This window comes from Sturnira hondurensis, unplaced genomic scaffold, assembly GCF_014824575.4.
Source record: "Sturnira hondurensis isolate 20B ecotype Veracruz unplaced genomic scaffold, ASM1482457v3 Scaffold0022566, whole genome shotgun sequence".
NCBI classification, from domain to species: Eukaryota; Metazoa; Chordata; class Mammalia; order Chiroptera; family Phyllostomidae; genus Sturnira; species Sturnira hondurensis.
The window spans coordinates 11,543,137-11,559,403 of record NW_028095197.1 but is presented as its reverse complement, the minus strand read 5'-3'; the positions used below and the strand labels follow the sequence as shown (position 1 = coordinate 11,559,403).

Below are 16,267 nucleotides of genomic sequence, written 5' to 3'. Positions count from 1 at the left end.
TGGTTTTCACAGTGGCTTTACCATTTTACTCTGAAAGGTTTTATAACTCCTGTGTCATGTTGCATGTGTTCAAAGAATTCTTAAACACCTTATGTTTGTATAGTATTTTAGTATTCAGAGTACTTATTACTGATTGTGACTCATTGTCAGGGTCTGATATGGTTTTAGATGGAAATTGAAATCTAGGCTGTAGCTATAAATTTTAACAACTAGCTTCTTTGTGGCTTCTTGTACAGATTCCCTATCCCAGTTAAATCGTAGCTCACTTTATTAGTAAACTCTCTTTATATTCGTTTGCCAGTCTTTTCATACCAGTTCAGGACATACATTTGAATCCAGTCACCCAAAGTTTGTGTTTGACCGATGATGACCTTTCCTTTTAGCAGAGGAGAGATATTTACAACATGCTTATATGTCCAAATTTAAGGTTTATTTCTTTGTGTGTTTGTGCATTAGAGAGAGACTTGGTCGTATTTTTAAGTATTTTTTTCTTTTTAATATATTTTATTGATTATGCCATTACAGTTGTCCCATTTCCCCCTCTTCATTCCCCTCCACCCTGCATACCCCTCCCCCACCATTCCCCCCCCTTTAGTTTGTGTCCATGTGTCACAAGTTCTTTAGATCCTATATATCCCATACTATTCTTGCCCTCCCCTCTATTTTCTACCTACCATCCTATGCTACTTATTCTCTATACCTTCTCCCCCCTTCTCCTCCTCCCACTCCCCTGTTGCTAACCCTCCATGTGATCTCCATTTCTATGGTTCCACTCCTGATCTAGCTGTCCTCTTAGATTGCTTTTGTTTTAGGTGTGGTTGTTAGTAACTGTGAGTTTGCTGTCCTTTCACTGTTAATATTTTTCATCTTCTTTTTCTTAGATAAGTCCCTTTAACATTTCATATAATAAGGGCTTGGTGATGATGAGCTCCTTGAATTTGACCTTATCTGAGAAGCACTGTATCTGTCCTTCCATTCTAAATGAAAGCTTTGCTGGATAAAGCAATCTTGGCTGTAGGTCTTTCGATTTCATGACTTGGAATACTTCTTTCCAGCCCCTTCTTGCCTGTAAGGTAAGGTGTCTTTTGAGAAATCCACCGACAGTCTGATGGGTACTCCTTTGTAGGTGACTATCCCCTTATCTCTTGCTGCTTCTAGGATTCTCTCCTTCATTTTAATCTTGGCTAATGTAATGATGATGTGCCTTGGTGTGTTCCTTCTTGGGTCCAACTTCTTTGGCACTCTCTGAGCTTCCTGAACTTCCTGGAAGTCTATTTCCTTTGCCAGACTGGGGAAGTTCTCCTTTATTATTTGTTCAAGTAAGTTTTCCACTCGTGGCTGTTTCTTTCCCCCTTCTGGTACCCCTATAATCCGGATGTTGGAACGTTTAAAGATGTCCTGGAGGTTCCTAAGCCTCTCCTCATTTTTTTGAATTCTCATTTCTTCATTCTTTTCTGGTTGGATGTTTTGTTCTTCCTTCTGGTCCATTCCATTGATTTGAGTCCCAGTTTCCTTTCCATCACCATTGGTTTCCTGTGCATCTCCCTACATTTCAATTACTTTAGCCTTCATATGTTCTTCTAATTTGTGACTATAATCAACCAGTTCTGTGAGCATCCTAATAAACAGTGTCTTGAACTGTGCATCTGATAGGTTGGCTATCTCTTGGTCCCTTAGAAGTATTGGCTCTGGGGCTTTGAGCTGTTCTTCTTGAGCCATAATGTTTTGGTCTGTTCACACCTGTTACGTATGAGGGGAGGAGCCTTAGGTGTTTACCAGGGCCAGGAGACCCAGTTGCTGAGTTGTGACACTGAATGTGGGGGCAGGCTTAGAGAGGGGTAATGGCGTGTCTCCCCACCCCCCCTGCTGCTCTCTCAGATTTCAGTCCCCTCTGCTGCTTCCTGCAAGCAAACCTGGCCCCCCTGGTACCTCCAGGACCTTGTAATCTCTCCAACAAACTCTGTGAGCCTGGGAGCTTCTCCTGGCACCTTGACCCTGAAAGTTTTTCCAGTTGGTGCTTTTAGGCTTTAATTCCCATCTCTGGGGCCTTAGCCTGTGCAGTCTGTCTCACTGCTCACTTCTTCACTTGGTTTATCTAAGTGTGAATGTGTGACCATGGTCAGCCCGCCGCATTGCGCCCCCACTTGGTCCACCCGTTGCCACCCCACACCTGGGATCTACCAACCGCCACCTGCACGCCTGGGTCAGTCTGGCCACTTCTTCCTGGGTGACCCCTCTCCACCAGCTCCTGACTCCACCCCTCTTACCTGTCTGGCTGAATGGTTTGTTGTTGTCGGACTTCGTACAGTTCAATTTTCTATGTTTTGGTTGCATTTTTGTTACTACTTTATTGTCTTTAAACTTGGTTGTGAGGGGAGGCATAGTGTTTCTGCCTACGCCTTCATCTTGGCCGGAAGTCTGTTTTAAACATTCATTAGTTTCCCTTGTTTATCTTTGTTAGAAATTAAAAACCACTGCTCTTTGTCTAGTGTAAGCAATTATTTAATGCTACTGCTTAAAAACAATTAAATGTTACTCTTTTAACATAAGTGGTTTTGTTTATTAACTTCCAGTAGAGGGCACTCTGTTCCTTTCATATAACTAATGGAGGATTTGTTTTAATATTCAGTTAAAATCACCTTCTGAATACTTCCCTTTGAAATTGATTCTCTTTGGAAGGTATATTATCTTTATAAATATCAGTTATGCTTATGCTTGTGTCAAAGATGTTTTCAAAAGTTTTTTCTTTTGTGGAAGTGTGATTGTTGAAAAAATACGTTACATTAATTTACAGAAAATGATAATGGGGTTCATAATAACTGAATTTAAAAGTTGGTTGTCTTTGTAGTTATAAGTCCACCAAGTTTGCCTTTTAGTATTGGCACAGTGTCTATTGCTACACTTCTCTCTAGTACACACATACCCCATCTCTCTCTCTCCCTCCCTCCCTCTCTCTCTCTCGATGTCTTGTTCCCAGGCTAATCTCTCTTTTAAGAAATAGTACAAAATTAGGACATTTCAGCTTTCTCAGGCCATGGCGCTATCATTGTATCACTTTTCCTAGATTTAGAATTTAAGAATAATGTTTAGTTTTTTCAACATATACTGGCTTATTTATCTTTGGTTTTCTCTTCAGAATATTCCATTCTCTCCTTGTTCATGACTGTAGACTAGACAGTGTTTTCATTATCTCTCATCTGTACTATTATAATAATCTTGCTTTTCAGTCCCATCTGTTTTGTGCACTGTTGCCCGATTAATTTTTCTGAAGTATTTCTTTAGTCATTTCTGATTTTGTCTGTTACATTAAAAAGTGTACTTAAGAGTTGCTGCTGCTGCCTTGCCCTACCTGTTCAGAGTGTTGAGAGTTGGATGTTTCCCTCACAGCAGGACACTCGTGGTGTTCCACTGGCCTCTCCTCAGTCCTGTCCTGGCCCCTAGTTTATTTATAGCTGGACTGGGGAACATAATGGGTAAATGCTTGGTAAAAATCTCTAGGAAGAGGGGGAAATTCTTCGATTGAGCAGTTTGGCTTGGTTTTAAGTAGGGCGAATGTATGATCTGGTCTTCAGTGAGCACTTCCAGTTACTCTGTCCAAGCACAACCAGCAGTCACATCCCTTCACTCTTGAAGTGGTCTGGCTTGGACAGTATAAATGGGCATTGCAGTTTTAAGGACAGTGTCATCTATTACTTGTCATTGGTCCAAGATAGATTCCTAAATGAATTTGTACTCATTTTAGCCACTGGAGGGCACAGTTGGTTTCTAGTTGCACTGGGTTAAATACAGTTGACAGTTAAAAAGTGCTTTCAGTTGAATTAGAAGCTCCTGATTTTTTCTGCATTTATTCATATATTTCTGATAAAATTTGTAGTCTTAGCTTACTGCATCTGATCGTTCTCAGCCTTTTGCTATATTCCTGGTTGACATTTGTTCTCTTCATTCTTAGCTGTATGTTGAAAAGACTTTTTAAAGAAGTCGCTGGAAACTGAACTCATAGCAGGAACCAGATAAGCGTTGTCTAATGAGAAGCTTCTTCTTTATCTGCACTGTTGTTAAGTAGGACTAGTTACAACACAGGTGTCAAACTCATTTTCACTGGGGGACACAGTAGCCTCACCAGCCTCACAGTTGCCTTCAAAGGGCTGAGTGTAATTTCAGCTCTTTAACAGTTAAGGAGTAGTTACATTTATACAGTCCTAAAATTAATTTGGCCCTTTGAAGGCAACTGTGAGACTGATGTAGCCCCTGGTGAAAATGAGTTTGACACCCCTGAGTTACAACTTTGCAAAGGATAGGGGCATGTAATCTTAGATTGGCTATAAATGGAAGTATTCATTGCCTAATTAAGATACTTAGGTAGGAAGCTGGAGCTTGTTTAAAGTAAGCAAGGCAAGACTTCTTAAAAATCAAGTAAATATATAGTAGTTGCAACTACTGAAAAGCAAAAATGTAATCTTGGCTCCTTACAGTATGGTTTTCAAATGGTGTGGAAATTTTCTGAGTTATAACATATACTGTGTGGACCAGTTATGCTTTTTAATGAAATGTTACATAAATATAAGTAGAAGTTAAAATTTTCATGTTATGTTGAGCCTTTACATATTAAATCAGTGCATACTGTAGGTTTTGCTTATGCTACTAAATCTGACTTGCTTTCAATGAAGAAAAATGGTTATATACTGTGTTATTATTCTTGAGCCTTCAAGTTGGTCACTTCTGGTGATAGTTCTCCCATTGTTTATTATAGATCATCATTTTCTGGATGGAAGTATTCAGTTAAAAACTGTTTGATGAGTGATGTGGATTATTTCAGCTTCTTATTTTCAACACTTACAGGTAACCACATTCATCTGCCACATTAAGGAAAGGAAACAATTTAGTATGAAGATTATCCTAAAACGTACTGTTTTATATGTTTGATTCTAAGTTTTGAGGATGATAAAGTGCTATCTTAGAATGATTTCTCTTGGTTAATAAGTGGAAATCTTTGACGGAATATTTGTACTGTATATTGTCCAGCTCTTTAGGCAGGGAGATACATGATTCATCTTTAAATCTCTCATAATAAGTATTGAATACCAAAACCTTGGGAATTAATTGACTGTCATGATTTTTTTTCACTTTCTCTTTAGTCTTATTTCTCAACTTTCTTCTTGTCTTTGTTTATAGCGAATTGGACATACCTCTTATTCAGATAGCCAGAGAAGCCCCATTGCGTACCTTTAAAAATTGATGAACAGCACATACATTTTAAACATGTTTAAATGTTCAACTTGCTAGGAAGAGCATCAGATTTTGATTAGCTGTTTTCTGCATCCTATTTGCCCTCAGTGCAAAATTAGTAAAATAAACCTAGAAATGTCAAGTTAGATGTATAAGATGTGTATAATAATAATATTTACTACTATTATTTAAATGATTGTACTTATTCAGCATTTCAGTTTTATACTTGGATGATGGTAATGAGATTATTATTATTTATTTGTTTGTTTTTAGAGAGGGAGGTGGGAGGGAGGAGGAGAGGGAGAGAAACATCAATGTGTGGTTGCCTCTCACATGCCCCCTACCGGGGACCTAGTCTGCAGCCCAGGCATGTGCTCTGACTGGGAGTGGAACCAGCAACTCTTTGGTGAAGATGAGATTCTTTAAAATTTTTTTGAAGATTTGTAATTAGGAGATTTATAATTACTATGTTAAGTCAGAATCCAAAGGGAATTTCACAGATTCTGATAATGAGCTGAATCCAGCAAGACAAATTTTATGTAAGAAATAAATGTAGACTTCTCCGTGTTTATTTGATAGTTTTGCACTTGAGATGGAGGTGGAGGACTTTATGTTTTAGTAGTAGTACCTGTCCAAAGATTTAGCGGTCTTAGAAAGCTTATTAGGAGTCAGTAATGTGATGTGGCTGTCAAACTGGATGAGGCCTCTTCAGGCTATGTTCATGGAAATACAGTGATCTGGGCCTCAAAGCAGAAAGCCAGGGTCAGACTGATGACATCGCTGGTGTCCTGGTCACTCTGAGAGCTGTCTTCAGGAGGGCCTTTGGCCAGTTGTCTCTGTAGGTCAGGGCAAATATAATAGGGCGGTAAGAGAATCAGCTGGTAGTTTGAAAGGGCTATAATGTAAAAGAACACAGAGTTTAGTGTGTGTATGGAGCATATTATTTTTACTTGTTCACTTGCTTTTTGAACCTACCGTTATTTGGAAAGGTTATGCCTTTTTATTTTTTATTTTTTTTGGTAAGTCATAAAACCTTTTTCTTGCTGTATTATAGATTCGGTCAGAGCACACATTTGTGTACATAAATACGTGAATTTTACTGCCTCCATTACTAGCTATTCATTTAAAAAAATACTACATGAAATGCAGAATTTCAGAGAAAACAAGGTAGTTTAAAGAAGAATTTAACTTAAAGGTACATGTCATCTCTATTTTAAAAAATATATAAAGAATGGCACTTGCTCTGTGATTTATTTTTTAAATATTACTTTGTTTGTACCCAAATTAGGGTTTTCAAAAGAGGAGTTGACTTGGCTTCAGAGCCTCCGAGGCGTTCCCCATGTCATCCAGACGCAGCTCTCCCCGGTGCTGCTTTACCTGACAGACTGGGATCAGTTTTTACACCATTGGGATGTGACCGAGGTAATCATGCGTCTAAAAGGCAATTTCTGGCTATTAAAATTCAGTTCATCAAACACCAGTGGTTATTGTATATTAGGATTATCTTATATGAGATACTCATAGGGATACAGTGTGGTATAAGACATGATCCATGTTCTCAAAGTGTTTATCATCTTGGCTGGGAGATGTATGTTTCTAAAAGAAGAGTGTTTTTTCTAAGTTATGCCACTAGAGAACAATAAATGAGCAATTTGAATGATAGAAATAGTTTATTTTCTTTTAACTAGCATAGGACAGATAGGATAACTAAGATGTAAGGAGGATTTGGTATCCTTGAAGGTGGTGTTTTTAAACAAAAGAGATTGTTGAGCATTCCTTTTGAGCTTATATATAGTTTATTGGAGTTAAATTTCAATCCCTATAATTTTTACTCAAGCTTTAATGTTTAGCTTACAAGTCTTACTTTATATAAGTATCATAAATTTAAGCATTCAGCAAAATGCTATGATTATATTTTATTCCTTGTATGGTTAAAATTTTAAACTCTTTAAATAACTTCTAATATAGTAACTATTTTTCAAGTAGTTTAGTTAAATATGATAAATCTTAATGTTTTAAGTTTTGGTACTAAATGAAATTCAAATTAAAATCACTATAAATTAATTACTGATATGTTTTAAATTGGAATTATGAGGCTGATCTTTTACCCTAATGGGCATAATTATCTTACGTAATTTACATATCTGAAACATGTATACTAAAACAACATAAATGCTAATGATTTGATTCTCTGAAACATTTCGGTAGTAGTTAATTCCCATTATTCCTGAAGTTTCTTTCCTTGCATTGAAAGGTACTTGCTTATTAGTAAAAATACAGTTATTTCATCTCCAAATTATTTTGGTTCCAACCTTTCTTACAAATCGTGAGGTAATCTGCTCTGCTGACTAATTTTATTTTAATGATTCAGAAGGCCTCTGGCCAGGACACTGACTGTATTCTTTCCTTGTAACTCCTAGTTGCTGGCCAACTCTTTTTTTTTTTTTAATACACTTTTTGTCAGTGTTCAAGTTACATCTTCTTCTGTTTTGTTGCTATACCAGTTGATTTTATTCAGCTGATCTGTTTACTTCTTCCATTCTATTCTGAATATTCCTCATGTTCTTCCCATACCTTAGGGCTCTACCTTTTGTAGATATTTAAAGCATGTTTCTCATGGCTTTGACTCTAATCACAATATTTCAGTCATATCAGTGACATTTATCTTCTCTTTATGACCCTAGTGCCTGGTACTGTATTTATATGTAGGTTCTTCAAAAGGACTGGATTTTAAAAAGTGAGAAGAAATAATGAATTGGGTAACTAACGTTTTTATTTGATATCTAAAATTTTGTCTTATTCCATGGTAAATGAAAAGAACTAAGAAAAAGGTAGATGGAAGTTAAGGCCTTGGATACTAGATTTGGAAGTTTGGGTTTCCCGCGGTGGCATGATGATTGTAAAGCACACCCAGTTCGTGGTGTGTCTGAACTAGCCCTAGGCCTGGAGAAAGCGCTGTGTGGGATCAGTGCGCCCCGACTCCAGGCACAGTTTGCCAGCGTCTAGCATGGTAACCCGGACAACTCATAGAACCTTTACCTGATAATGTAAATTTTTCATAAGCACATCATTTGTGTAAAGCGAAGATAACAATTGTCATAAGGATGTGATGTTATATTTCTGGACATTTGTCAAGGACATGAACTAAATTTCAAAGTTGCTGTCTCTGAAATGTTAAGGCATAAATTAGGAAAAATCAAAAAGTCTCATTTTTGGTTTTCAAGTTCTTAAGCGAAAATTTCAATTTTCTTTTGGATAAACTCTGTTACATTTAAGCTGGCCTTTTCATTTGAAAGTACATGTTAGAAATAGATACGGTTTTTTGACACCCTTAATGTGAACATTTACTTTTCTGATTACATTATTTGAACAAGTTATTAATTGGTAGAGTGGGATCTCTTAGTTGTAGTTATCTGCCTAGGCTGAAGTTATTTTTTTTAAAAATAGACTTTTTTCAGTAGGTATTTGGAAGAACAAAAGGATAGTAGTAAACAGTTTTCTTCCATTCTTTTTCTCGGCCACCCATTCTTCCTCCCCAGTTTCTCAATGTATTCTTTCACATGCCTTCTGTCTTCACAAATGACTACATGTATTCTTATGTTTTTCTCCTTTTATAGAAATAACATACTCCACACACTGATCTGGACCTTGCCGCTAATGATGGAACGGTAGTTAAACAGGGAAAGACCACAGAGGGAAGGGGCATCTCTGGACGGAGAGCCTCTCCCGAATGGCGCTTTCTATGCCAGAGCCAGTGAAAGGTTTTAAGGTTAATAATTGTCATTTATAAAATATGGAATGGTTGTACAAGAATATTTTAATGTGAATAAGTCCTGAAGGATAAGAATAAAACATAACTCCAATTCAAGAAAGAACATTTTTCATTATTTTTGAAACCCCTACGTGCCTCTCCCATCTCTCTCTGGAGTAGCAACACCCCAGCCGACCGAGCCACACTGGCCAGGGCGGACTGTATTCCTTCACCTGGTGACGTTCGTTTAAAGTTGCTCTATTTTTTTCTAATGGCTTAATATAGCTCATTTCTTTTTAGTGTTGAGTAACATTCCATTGTCTGGAAGTACATGATTTTTAGCCATTCATCTACTGTAGGACATCTTGGTTGCTTCCAGATTTTGGCAATTACGAATAAAGCTGCTGTAAGAAGCATCCATGTGTCGTTTTTTGTGTGAACATAAGATTTCAACTTTTTTGTCTGTGATCAGTCTCCTCTGGGCACCACTCCTCCCCCACACAGGTACCTTTCTCACCCGTTTGCACTTCGGACTCTCCGAGGTAGCCTGCCTCTGTCTTTTCAAGCTCTGTCTGGGACACTGGACTTGCGCGCACTCCAGTGCTGTGGTCACCTAGCTTGGCCCCACCCAGTGGCTTTAGAACTGAATAGTTCTTGAAGGGAAGGAAAGGGAAGGAAGAAGAAAAGGGATTAAGTCGTCACTTACTATTGAATAGGCCTTTTCAACACGATTCACCTTTGGACATGAAAATATTCCCTGTGCTCATTTTGAAGTAGAAAGATTGTGTGAAAAATTGCCACTTGATAACTGAGTGATATGTTTTATAAAGAAATAATGCCTAGAGCTGTTGATTTTCGAGGGTTGATTGACAGTTTTCTGGAATGTAGCTTGCCTGTCCTCTTCCTAGAGTGGTGTTCTTTCTGCCGGTCTCACCTCTCTCTCCCCTCGTAGTTCTTCTGCACGTACCATTTTTGGCACCACATTCCATCAGCTTCTGAAGTTTTCTTACAATGTCTCTGAGAACTCAATGCTATCCTTCCCTTGCCCATTTTCTTGAGAACTTAGAAAATTAAAAATATTAGGGATTTGATTCCCACCTTCCTCATATTTTTCTTTTCCTATATTCTCTTTTACTTTTGTGGAATAGGACACAGTGTTACAATGAATTCAAACAGGGTCTTACTATCTGGAGCATAAGTATTTTTTGTATGATGCCTTTTCACCAAGTGGAGAAAGGGCTACTGTCAGCCCTTTACATCACTCATCTTTTTTTAGCACCTAATAGAAATACAGTCTCTACCTTGGTAAGTTGTGGAGTACTTCAGAGCTGTGAGAGGGGAGAGTTGCTCAGTTCTTTCATTCTCGTGCATGGCACCTAATAGGACTAGCTCAGCGCTAAGTATTTAATAATAAATTACTTGGAAAATTAGTCCATATGTGAAATGGGATTAAACTTTGACATTTGCATCTTCAGATTCAATTTTTGTTAAGTTTCCTGTGAATATGTACAGCAGGTAGACTTTTAAAAAAATCTTTGAGTTGTTTCTGACCTAAAGTGTCCCAATTGGTTACTGGTTTTCTCCTTTTCTGACAGACAGTTTGTCACAGTTTATTGGTTATCCCTGCCCGAAGCCAGAGCTTTGACATCCTGCAAAGCGCCATCAGTAAGCATTTGGTAAATATACTTACACTTCTTCCCTGTTACACAAAAAAGCATATAGACTCACTGCTTATGATTAGTTTGTCATAGCCTAGGAGAGAATGAGAATCCGGAATCCTACGCTTGATAAACTCTCACAGCATGATTCTGTGATGAGAACGGAGAAACCCTGGTGTTTTTCCTGGCTGTTGCCAATTAAGTTTCGAGTTCGGGAAAATCCCCTTACATCACGCCCTTACTTTCTACATGTGTACAAAGACAGACCTTAAAATTATGCCTCTGTTCCTTCTGATTTGTAATGGGTTAATTAACACGTGCCTGGTATTAGTGTATTGGGAAGCCAGCATCCAGACTGGGGTCTAGTTCCCACACACAAGATTTGGGGTCTGAAGTACAGGGACATCACTGACTGGCTCGCGGCCTACTCACTGGAGGCAGTGAGTGAGTCATGAGAATGACTTTCCTGGCCAGCGCCTCTCCTTCCCATTGGCATTAAATTCACATTAGGTATGCATGGGTTTTGCTTTTAATTTTCTCTAATGTTTACACTTTTGACCTTCGGCTTTTTATTATAATAATGTATTAGAGTGTGATGGAGAGAGCTGAAATTTTATCTTCCAGAGACTTTTCTTTGTTTGTGTAATTTCATAAGCACGTTCACACCTTTCCTCCTTTAAAATGTTACTTCTTTTGAGTTGGAGGAATAGCGCTTTGAATTCCCCTTACTCTTTTTCTCCCTGACATCAATTTCCAACCCTTATCTCTTCTGTCTCTAAGACCCCCACCTGTTTTTTACCCTCAAGTCCAGAAATGCATGCCCTCCTTTGACTACTTTCATGGTCCTAGTAGGAGCTCAACATGCCAGTTAGTCTAGGCAGTTATTTTCAGAAAACCTGATGGAAGGATTGAGACCTTGGAGCCTATAGAGTTTTTTATGATTATTCAATGGTAGTTCAAGAATATTTAAACCATGGATACATACAGTTACAAGTTAGAATCCACTCTACAACTTCCATAGTAGAATCTAGATGAATTAGTATTCCCTGATGTCCCTGATCTGGGTTTTAGGGCAGTGAAGCAATCAGATTGTAAGTAATAGCTTCTTGACTCCAGGGCTTAGTCGCCTGAATGGCTGGCTGAGTCAAAGGACAGGGAGAGATAATTGCAAAATCTGTTCTGTGTATTTAATTACTGGGATGGTGGTGGTGCCAGACACTAGTTTTTCCAGTTTAAATAATCTAGAGATCACGAAAGTGTGTTTGTATCAAGATTTTCTTCAGGTGCATGAAATAGTCTTTTTACATACTATTTCTAACCGTTAATAGAAATTGTAATATCTAGAAAGTTTTAGAAGACTGTCAGGAAGGGGAAGCAGTGGATTTGGGTTAATAGTATTTCTTGAGTTTGCATGTTTTTAAAGTCATTTAACATAGAGATTAAATTCTTGGAGGAAAACAAGACCTCAGCGTGTGGCAGGTGACATGTTCTGTATATACTAGTTTTCAGAAGACTGTCCTGCTCTTACCTTGCTAGTTAATAGGATTTGGTTTTACCCCCGGGGAGGAGAGGGGAACCACTGTGTAGATGTCATTAATCTCGTTTTTCTCTGCCTAGGTTGGGTTCACTGTAATTCCTGACAGCACGGCTGGCTGTGTTTTGGGTGTTATCTGTAGGCTCCTGGACCACACGTGTGTGCTCAGTGAGACTCTACTGCCGTTTCTGGCTTCTTGTTGCTACAGCCTTCTGTACTTTCTGCTCACTCTAGACAGAGGAGAAGCAGAACATCTGAGAAAGAGGTAATAGGTTTTGCATTCTTCATCTTCAGTTTTTTTTCTACCTGTCACATTTCCTCCCCATCAGGCAATCAATCATTTAAAAAATTTAAGAGTGAAAGAGAGTTAAATAGATTTCAGAAATATTTTAAATCTCTTTCAGAGTTTGTATAAACCCAGCTAGCTTTTTTCTTCTTTTTTATTGACTCTACTGGGGTGACATTAGTTTATAAGCTTACAGGTTTCAGGTGTACAGCTCTATAGAACATGATCTGTATATTGTATTGTGTGTTCACCATCTCGGGTCAAAACTCCTTCCATCTCCAGAGCTGTTGCTTTGTTCTTTCATGAATCCCCTTTGTGCTGCAAGAATCTGAAAAGTTAGATGGCATTCTAGAATTTTTTGAGAGCTTTCCTTACTAATATTGTTCTAGGTTTAAGTAGGGAAAAAATTCTACAGAAGGATGGGTTTATTAGTGTACAAGTCTTTATATTTTGTTTTGGGCTTCATTAGATTTAGCCAGAGTAGAATTTTAAATTCTTGGACTTAAGGAAATGGTTATAAGACGCTGTTGTTTTAATTACTCAGTACTTTTGTTCCTGTCTGAAATTTCAGACTAAAGCTTCTGGGATAGTTTGGGACATTTCAGTTTTATTTTTAAAAAGTGTTCTTATGCTTATTTTCTTATTGGTGTGCCTATTAAAAGTCATTGCAGGAAGTTTTTTAAAAACTCTAACAGATAAGCAAATAGAAGAAAGTAAAAATTGTTTTGTCACCTGTTAGTAGTACCCAGGGCTCTTGTATTTCTCTTTGGCTTGACAGTTTTCTGTAGGTGTGGTGTGTCAAGGTAGACTTTTAAAGTTTACTTATCTATTCAGTGTACTTACATTTGGTGTGATGTAGAGTCCGTAAGTCCTTTTGGCACAGTGCTGGCTAATGAAGAAAATAAATATATTGGAACATTTCAAGAGTAACTTACAGAACTCAAGAGCTAGGAATTATGGAAGTAGGAATTCGAAATCCAGCAGGAACCGAAGTGGCTTTCTCTATTCTTACTTTTATAGATTGTGTAGTCTTTATTTCTCTACCATTGCCTCAATATTATCTATGTCTACGGACTGGCATTCTGTTTTCTTCTTGTACGTGACTATCCTAGCCTGCGACTATCCTAGCCTGCTGCGCACCAGTCAGAAGTTGAATGAAGTCCCCCAGTCCTCTTCTCTCTGGTAACCATCAGTCGGTTTTCTGACTCTCTGAGTGCATTTCTACTTTGCTATTTATTTATTCATTTATTTTAAAGAGTACACATTTAAATGAAATCATATGGTATTTGTCTTTATTTCATTTAGTATAATATTCTTTAGGTCCATCCATGCTGTTACAAATGGTAGGATTTCATTCTTTTTTATGGCCAAGCACTACTACAATTTATATATGTATCACAAACTTTTTGGAGGGGGAGTCCTCACCTGAGGACATTTTCATTGCTTTTCAGAGAGACAGACATCGATTGGTTGGTTGCTGTATGTGCCCCAACTAGGGATCGTACTCATAACCCAGCTATGTGCTCTGACTGGGAATCAAACCTGCAACCTTTTGGTGTATGGGAGACACTCCAACCAACTGAGCCACACCAGCCAGGGCTGCACCACAACTTTTTAATCCATTTGTCTATTGATGGGCACTTGGGTTGCTTCCATTATCTTGGCTGTTGTAAATAACACTGTGATGAACATAGGGGTGCATAATTTGTGTTTGTATTAGTGTGTTGGGTTTCTTCAGATACATACCCAGAAGTGAAATCATTAGGTCATAAGGCAGTTCCGTTTTTAGTTTTTTGGGGGTCTTCTATACTGTTTTCCACAGTGGCTGCACCAACCTGCATTTCCACCAACAGTGCACGAGGGTTCCCTTTTTCTCCACATTCTCACCAACACTTGTGTATTGATTTGTTGATGATTGCCATTCTGACAGGTGTGAGGTGATACCTCATTGTGGTTTTAATTTGCTTTTTCTGATACTAGTGACATTGAGCAAATTTTCATATTGGGTTGGCCTAAAAGTCCATTCAGTTTTTTCTGTGTTGGCTGTAGTGGTGATTAGTTGTTTTTAACTTCATTCAAGACAATGTTGTTAAGTTGTATTGTGACAGCTGTTATAACAGTGTGCACTAAAAAAACAACTGAAAATTGGTGAATTTTGTGTAGCTAGTCATTTTAATATTGAAGATAGGAGAAGATATATAACATTTTTGGTGTATTAAGTTTATTTTAATAAAGGTAAAACATCTGAAATGCAAAAAAAAAATTTGTGTGATGTATGGAGAAGGGGCTATGACCGACAAACATGTCAAAAGTGGTTTGCGAAGTTTCTTGGTACTGTTGACATTTTGCCAAATAAGTCCTTGCTGTGGGGCTGTCTCATGTGTTGGAAGATGTTTAGCAGCGCCGCTGGCCTCTACCCGCTAAGGGCTAATAGCAGGAGATGGCCAAAATACTCAAAATATCCAAATCAAGAAAGTTATTGGTGAAAATGAACAATGTGTCTTTTATGGGAAAAAAACCATACCGACATTTTGGCCAACCAATATTTAATTGGCCAAAATGTCTTTGTAGACATGTCTGTTCAGGTCTTTTGCCCATTTTTTTTAAACCGGATTGTTTCTTTTGGTGTTGAGTTGTATGAGTAGTTTATATAGATTTTAGATATTAACCTTTTACCGGATATATCATTGGTGAATAGATTTTCCCATTCAGTAAGTTGTCTTTTCATTTTGTTGATGGTTTCCTTTGCTGTGCAAAACTTATTTGATGTACTTGTATTTGTTTTTTGTTTCCCTCGCCTGAGGATATACATTAGGAAAAAAATACTGCTCAGAGAAATGTAAGATTTTACTGCCTGTGTTTTCTTGGAGTTTTATGGTTTTGAGTCTCACATTTAAGTCTTTTTTTTTTTAATTTTTAAAATTTATCTTTAGAGGGGAAGGGAAGGAGAGAGGGAGAGAACTATCAATATATGGTTGCCTCTCGTGCGTCCCCTGCTGGGAGCTGGCCTGCAACCCAGGCATGTGCCCTGACAGAATCGAACCGTGGTTGTTTGGGTCGCAGTCCTGTGCTCAATCCACTGAGCTACATCAGCCAGGGTCCTTGAGTCTCACATTTAGGTCTTTAATCCATTTTCAGTTTATTCTTGTGTGGTGTAAGGAGGAGGAAACACTGTTTCTTAAAAGGACATGTTCAGTTTGGGAAATGTGGAAAGGGTGCCCTTCCTGTACGTGTTGGCTCACTGACTCGTTTTTGTCACTGTTACTGTAGGGACAAGCTCTGGGGGGTCTGTGTCTCCATCCTGGCTCTCCTGCCTCGGGTCCTCAGGTTGATGCTGCAGAGCCTGCGGGTGAACAGAGCTGCCCCTGAGGAGCTGCCTGTGGTGGGCCAGCTGCTCCGCCTGCTGCTGCAGCACGCACCCCTTAGGGCTCACATGTTGACCAATGCCATCTTGGTGCAGCAGATCATCAAGAATATCACGGTAAGAAGCACGGAACGAGCGTTTTGTACTGCGAGTACTAGGAAGGGTTCAGGGGAAAGGCATGCAGGTGCACAGGGTTCCTGAGCATTCACCCCGAACTGCTGGAATTAGGCCCCGTGTGGTGGTTTCCCAGGGTTCCTCCTGTAGTCTAGTCCCTGACTGTCACTTCACCTGGGGTATTTCTTTCATCCCAGGGTTAGCCATAAACCTTAAAATACTCAAAACTCATTAAGGTGGCAGGCGGCCTAGTTGGAAAATGTCAGATTCACTGCTACCTGGATTCTAAGAGAGACTTGATTAACTGTGATAGTTAGGCAAGGTTTTTGTTGTT

General features: G+C 38.6%; 1 protein-coding gene across 2 annotated transcripts in view; it reads left to right on the top strand.

Annotated features, from left to right (window-relative positions):
* The window catches only part of TEX10 (testis expressed 10), a 45,709-nt gene that overhangs the window by 27,719 nt on the left and 1,723 nt on the right, over positions 1-16,267 (top strand). Inside the window, exons 10-14 of one of the 2 annotated variants that reach the window (XM_037035790.1) lie at positions 4,751-4,839; positions 6,515-6,648; positions 10,573-10,653; positions 12,253-12,434; positions 15,726-15,936. In XM_037035790.1, the coding sequence (XP_036891685.1) occupies positions 4,751-4,839; positions 6,515-6,648; positions 10,573-10,653; positions 12,253-12,434; positions 15,726-15,936 (697 nt within the window). Of the gene's footprint in view, positions 1-4,750; positions 4,840-6,514; positions 6,649-10,572; positions 10,654-12,252; positions 12,435-15,725; positions 15,937-16,267 lie in introns of those variants that run through there. The other variant, XM_037035791.1, reaches the window with a different exon arrangement.